Source organism: Dermacentor andersoni, chromosome 6 (assembly GCF_023375885.2).
Source record: "Dermacentor andersoni chromosome 6, qqDerAnde1_hic_scaffold, whole genome shotgun sequence".
Classification (NCBI taxonomy): domain Eukaryota; kingdom Metazoa; phylum Arthropoda; class Arachnida; order Ixodida; family Ixodidae; genus Dermacentor; species Dermacentor andersoni.
The window spans coordinates 64,697,100-64,704,008 of NC_092819.1; the positions used below are offsets into that span (position 1 = coordinate 64,697,100).

The 6,909-nt window shown below is 49.4% G+C and overlaps 1 protein-coding gene across 1 annotated transcript; it reads right to left on the reverse strand.

The window, feature by feature from the left end:
• Window positions 1-4,277: 4,277 nt before the first annotated feature.
• Window positions 4,278-6,678, reverse strand: LOC126522189 (TOX high mobility group box family member 4-like). The gene has a single exon (XM_050170928.3). The coding sequence runs from the start codon at window positions 5,747-5,749 to the stop codon at window positions 4,535-4,537; it is 1,215 nt and encodes a 404-aa protein (XP_050026885.1). The 5' UTR covers window positions 5,750-6,678; the 3' UTR covers window positions 4,278-4,534.
• Window positions 6,679-6,909: the final 231 nt, after the last annotated feature.

Genomic DNA, 6,909 nt, shown 5'->3' on the forward strand with positions numbered 1-6,909 from the left:
ACGCAGTCGGCTCTCGCTGCTGATTAGCTGACAGCCTTGGCTACGCTGCACGGAATTGGTGAGACGCGAATATATAGCCTTGCGTCTCGGTCTGCGCGCCACGTTCTCTGCTTGTCTCTTTATCTCGGTGCTCCTATATGCAGGAGGAAGAACCGAACAATACTGGAAATGCGACGCCGGGGAAGCCCGATTCCCGGGTAAGATATGCAAGCCCAGTTCTCGCTCTTACAAAACGCGTTTATAAACGCCCGGCTTCGAACGGCGCGCGGAATCGGTTCGCATGTGGTTGCTTCGGAGGTCGCGGCATACCGGCACGCAGGCGCTTACTTCTCTTTCTGTTGCCTCTTACTGCTGCTTCTTCGGTCCGTGGGTGCGTCTTTCCTATCTACGAGCGTGAGAGGCGGTAGTCCGTAGCGGGTGGTTCCTTGATATGTCTAGCAAGGCAGATTATAACGAGGTTTCTGTTAGCGACGTTCGGAGTCTCCTTCTTGTTTTTTTTTTTGTCTTCTCGTTCTTAATGGTGGAACTTATATACTCGCGACTCATATAGACGGGCTCGTTTGAAAGCGCTTTTTTGGTAGTTTTTGGTTTGTAGAGAACTTGTCTTGCATCTGACGTAACCGGAACTGACTCTCGATGGCTCGAACTTTGCGTTTCTAGCTTCTTTTTTTTTATTTCTTGTTACAAATAATGTTACTTCCGTGCCTGGCAGTACTGTTGGCGTGTTGTGGCTTACTCCCTTAGCTCAATATAGAAAGAGTCGTTAAGAAAGATGTACCTAAGTCTGACCAGAAAAAAAAGAAGAATATTTTATTCAGTAGAAACCCAACAACCAAGCAGCCACCACAGAAAACCAGGGCGGAGCAGAGGAGCACCGTGAAGAATTATGGGAGGCTTTCGCTCGCAGCCTCAGACCTAGAAGATCAGCGCGAGTTGGTGAACCAGGCACGGGAAGCAGCGATCGGGCAACTGCTTTCTGGACTAAGGGAACCGCCCACCTTGGGAGAAGAAAGAACTCTTTCACGCTGATTGTTGAAATAAATGTTTGCTCTCTCTCTCTCTCTCTCTCTCTTAATAGCAGAGATGTATTTGGCATATTGGAATGCGACAATAACGGGTTCGGATGCTAAAGATACATACTCTAACTCTGAGCTGAAATGTGAGTTTGAGCACAGCTTCTTTCCTGGCGACAATTGTACAGGTTCTCTTACATCATCAGAACAAAGACAGACGTTGATTCATCCATCCAATGCCGGCGGAAGTTCAGTTGGCAGCAGCTTGTGAGCATTATGAATAGGGGTGCATGAGTTGGTGGCTATAATACCATGTTACATGTACAGGGTTACATGTAACATTACGTGTAATTACGTGTGCTTATTAACTTAACTGAATGAAGGATAGATAAATGGAAATCAAAGCGGATGAAAAAGCAACTGGCCGCAGGTGGGGCACCAACCCACGTCTTCGCATTACGCGTTCGATGCACTTACCAATTGAGCTACAACTATGCCGTTTTTGCATCCACTTCCTGCGGTATTTATGTTTATTTATGTTGTCCCTGTGCTGTCCCTTATGCTGTCCTTGGTGTCTTTGTTTGTTGGCTTCTTATGATGTGACTAATAAACATAGGGCCCTCGGTTTCCTGTCTCGTTCGTGTTACATGTAGTATTTTATATCACTGCTAAACGCGACAACGTTTAAATTTGGCGAAAGTTAGACCCTGTGGGCATGAACGCAATATATATATCCTCGCAAGGAAAGGTATGAAGGTGACGGAACATCCAGCGCCGACACCTGACGAGCCTCGTCATGCTTCGTCACTGTGTGCAGCCTTAAATAGACGTTCGCCTCAATGACGTTCACATCAAACGTGCTCTATATACACGTCCACGGGTGTATACCCGAGAGACGCGGAGGCATTCCCCAAAAACCAAAGATAAGGCGCGTCACGTCGAAGGAACGCCGTCGCGTCACCTTGGTTACTTCCTCGAACAAATGCATCATTCAACCACACGAACGCGCTGCTCCCACCAGCGCGCGCCAGTCTTCATTTGCAGCACGCGTCGGTGCGCGTTAGGTTATAGCTGCCCGAGAGAGAATAATACGTCCCGTTGACCGGAACTTGCATGATCGAATGCCGCGCTGGGGACGAACGGTCAAAGCGATCGCTTATTATTTTTAATTTTTTTTTTCTTTCGCGTCCATTCGGGCAGGCATTGCGTGATGTCCTTCGAGGAGGACTCGTCGCCCGTCCACGACGCACGACTCGCGGGCCACGCTTCCGGCCGACGTGTCAGCGGCGACACTTCGCCTACTTTATGCGTTGTCGCGCGTTTCTTCCGCGTGCCGGCGCGTGCTCCTTGCTCGTTACGGCGTGGTCCTCGTCGCACAGAAACGCACCAGTCGTACGGCTGCTTGTGTAATCCAGGTGCTCGCGTGCGTGTGCCGCCAAACCGCGTGTGTACCGCGGCACATTGACCCGCGAGAAGCCGTTTTCTCCGTTGTCTCATTACGCGCTCGATAACGCTCTGCGTCCGTGTCGGCACTGATATCGGGCTTCAGTGTCGGCCCATCGCACTATACCTGCGGGAGCTGCGCAGCTGCCAAAAACACCATTTCACCCGCCGCGGTGGCGCAGTGACTTTGGCGTTGCGCTGCTACGCCCAAGGACGCGGGATCGGATCCCGGACGCGGCGGCCGCATTTCGATGGGGGCGAAATGCAAAGACGCCTGTGGGGCCGTGCATGGGGTGTACATTAAAGAACTCCAAGGTGATCAAGATTAATCCGGAGTCCTCCACTACGGCGTGCCTCAATATCATATCATGGTTTTGGCACGTAAAATCCAAGAATTCATGAAAATATCATTTCGCATGACTAAGTTGTGAAGATTTCGCAAAAAGAGAAGAAATTACTTCATTGTTATAAAAATGTACTGTTATTAAAGACGTTATGAAACTGCCACCGTTGCGTGTATACCAGTGGGTGAATAATCGCAGTGTCAGCTAGGTCAGCTAGCAGCTTAGGTGAGCTAGCTAGCAGGTCAGCTAGCTTACCTGCTCTTAGAGAAGCAACATCTACTTCCCTGATTATTCACTGGTATGACCACACTCTAATAGAATGCAAGTTCGCGCATATAACCTGGCCCTAATGCAGTTCCTTAAAGATGACCGAAGGGAAGAGTGGGCGCTGTTCTGTTGCGATTCCTGGAAGTGGGACTTTGGGATTCACATCTATTTTTTTCGGCGCAGCAAAACACCCCAAAGACGAGTCTGGTAACCAATGTTCCGTCTGTCACTCAATATAAGGAATAGAAATGCGACCGAATAGAAGAGCAGAAAGTAGAGATAGACGAAGTCATAGGAGTCGGTACATTTATTCCTCTTCCTCGCGTTCTTATGTAAAGTTATATCGTGTTTGTGAGCAGGCTAAGGTTATTATTGAATATGTTTGGATACTGGCTAAACTTATAATTTGTGCTTTTGCTATTTGTTCTCTTGCGCAATAGCTATATTGATTACGTTATGTGTATAATTATGTTATGATTATGTTGTGTTCGCAATTCTACTTTGTTCTAGGGACCCTGAAGTATCCCGGCTTTGCGCTGTTGCGAGGTGCCCCTGATGGTGGACGATATTTGAAAGGTTCACGAGATCTGCGAAAAAAGGTTCGGCGAGGACGCGAGCTCGTCGCACAGCAGGCTAGTCCCAGGTCGGGACCGGCACGGTCCCACTGGCCCGGTCGCGGGCACGCCGAATAGCCAGGATTTGCTTGTCTAGAGCGGGGCTACGCAGAAGGGAGTCCCACTCCTCCTTGATAAACTTGGGTTATGTCGACCCGCACTCCCAGTAAAGAATCTGAGAAATCTTCTATGCTTCATACTCGAAGGCCTGTACGCTAGCTGATCACTCTCTTTTCAATAAAGAACTTTCTCTCTCTCTCTTCTCCTTGGTTTGGGTCTGTTCCTTAGTGACCAACTTCATCCATCTTAAGGGAACGCAGCAGGCCAGTCCTGTGTGTTGCACTTCTTGCTGCATGATGTAGGATCAAGTAAATTACAGGAGACCAGAGCAAGGTCATTACAGCTCTCGATAAACTACGCACTGAGTTACCTTACAATCAATAGTGAAGCTGAGATTACACTACCGTTTTATCATTCATTACGGTCGACAAGAGGACACCGAACAGAATGGAAAAATAAATTGGAGATTAGTTCTCTGGGTCACAAACAGCCATGGCTCATTCGATTATGTTGAATGTGTCAATAAGAGACATCTCTTGTAGGCTATCAAACCCTTTATTGCACACTGTAGAACGGGCACTATGAAGGCGCCGTCTTTTTATGCAACCAAACTAAATGATGTTGCGCATAACAAATGATCAGCTGTATAGATAGGAAGTGCCACTGCGAAGGAATGCTCTAAGAAAAAAAAAGGCAAAAAGGAAGAAAGCAGGATGTCGTGCGTAGTGTCACCACACAGAGATCGAGGAGGCTTGGCTTCTTTTAACAACGGGCCACGGCGACGCTGCTCGTTTCAGTGCGGAAGGCTGCGTTCGGCGATCTGCCGTTGTGCTGCCCAGGCCGAGAACACATTCTTGCAGTACAAGATGACGCACTCACTGCTGCAGTACTCGACGTCCCATTCATGCGAAGCAACGGGCGGATTGGGGCAGCCGTTACGGCGGCACCGGGTAAAAATATGTCCTACAGGCATCGGACCGTGGTTGTTTGGCACACCTACACCCCTGCCCGAGGTCTGGTAGCAAAGTGACGGCGACCGCTGAGGCTTCAGGGCAGTTGCGCAGGAGGCGGACGAAGGTGAAGCTGAATTCATCACCACCTGAGGGCGGCAGTGCCTCGGCATCACTGACGCCTGCTTTGGCTTCTGGAACATCGACGGTGAGCTCAGTGCCATGGGATGCTGATGTTGCTGCTGCTGCCGAGTTCTCAGCACGTCTTCAGGAGACGCCGCCACCATGTAGTTACGCGGGGAGCCCTCGTCCATGACAGAGCTCAGCAGTGGGTTGTTGTTCTGCAGAGGCGACATGCTGCCCCTTGGTGGAGTGCGCATCGCGCTCGGTGAACTCACGTACCCGCTTCTTCGGTCTACGTCCAGCTGATCAGCAGCGCCGTTTGCGGCGAGGGGGGACCTGTGCTCTGTGAGGACCCTGCGGTATTCCTTCTTGGCAGCTTTCGTCTTCCTCTTGTACGACAGCTTCTGCTCCGCCTCGAGCCCCTCCCACATGGAGGCCACTATCTGCGATACCTCGCCGAAGCTGGCGTGGGGATTCTGCACTTTGATGGCTGCTTGAGTTTCGCAGAAGAACTGCGCGTATGCAGACATGGGCCTCTGCGGTTCCTCGGGATCACATTCTACTTGCTTGTGCACGATGCGCTCCTCGTCGGCGCTGCCTTCGTCGTCGTCGTCGTCTGCCAGAACCTCTGCATTGTTCAGCAGCTTCGCAAACGGCCCGTTGTCGTCACTGTCTTCACCGTTGCAGCCATTTGCTGACGAAGTGTGGTTAGATACCGGAGAGGAGCCGTCGCTCACCGTGTCGGACAGGGGAACCATTCCAGACAGCATGTTGGGCGATTCCCCGAACGGATCCTGCGATGGTGGCGGCAGGACGGGATAACACATGTCGTGGTCCAGGTACGCGTTCTCGTACGGCGCCATATTACGGAATGTGGCCGGGTAGAAAGCCCTCCTGCCTCGCTGATGAGTTGGTCCGAGACCGGGCGAGTACATTCTGGTCAGGGTAACAGCAGAATCTGCAGAAGTCTGAGCCTGGAACGCCTGCGTTCTCTCGTTCGGCTGCTGACACCACGCGCTATTTCAGCCTTCGTCTTTCTTTCCCAAGCACGCGATGTTCGCGTTGGCTCGTTCTTTAGTGCCCGGTGTTATGGCTCAACCCAGCGCTGGGGTAAACGGTGATGATGATGATAATGATTGTCCGCGTTTATGGCGTTTTCTCACTAAAAAATATAGGCCAAAAATCCGGCGGCAGGAGGTAAATTAAAAAAAAAAAAACGGAAGACCAAATATTTATGAATAGTACGCGACTGAGCAGTAAGACTAATTGAAACAATATTATGAAAGAGGTATCAATGAAGGAGATAATAAAGCCCTCACTAATCGGGCGGTAGTAGGCTGAGGTAAATTAAATATAAAGACGAATTTTGCAAATAAGAAGATGTGTTCGCGAGTGCATTCTAGATAGTTCCTTGTTCTTGTTATCAAATAATGGCCCTTATCCACTACGGTGGATTGGCCGAGGAACCAGCGGTTCTAAATGCCTTTTTTTTTTTTGTCTTAAAACAGTTCGAGAGTTTTCGTTCTTTTTTTCGCACATGTTATATATGATCGGTCCTCCCTTCCTGTGCCTATCTTCTTGAATTCCGCTGTGTTAAGATGGAAATACACCTCGTCTAATAGAACTGAAACGAATTAATTAGGGTCAGGATGTGAAATCACGGTCGGATCCCATCAGCATCGATTAGCCTACGAAATGAATGGCCAAAATACGCTTGTCAGCAAGTGTACAGTAGCTAAAGGAGCGCGTAAAAGATAAACGATGATACTGAGATTAAGATAACGACGAATTAAATGATCGATGTCACAGCAATATTTCACTATAGTTCGGCAACAATGCTACTAGACAATGGAGGGTAGCCAGCATCGTCTGCACTACGTGCATTTTCTTGCAGTTCTGTTTTAGGCACCAGCATATCTACACCAGCAAGCAGCTACTGCGGAGCATCGTCTTAATATGACAGTTGAAACGTGGATATTTTATTAGACTGTTGTCGTACCGACTCAAATTAGAAGTTGCGGACAGTTGAAGGTAGCGAAGGTTACGTTTCTGAATTGGTTCTGGTGCTTATTGCCAGAGTCCGAGCCTCTGGAGG

Bases quoted from the DNA above. Each gene is read 5' to 3' on its own strand.
- LOC126522189 (XM_050170928.3), bottom strand. From the start codon at position 5,749: ATGTACTCGCCCGGTCTCGGACCAACTCATCAGCGAGGCAGGAGGGCT.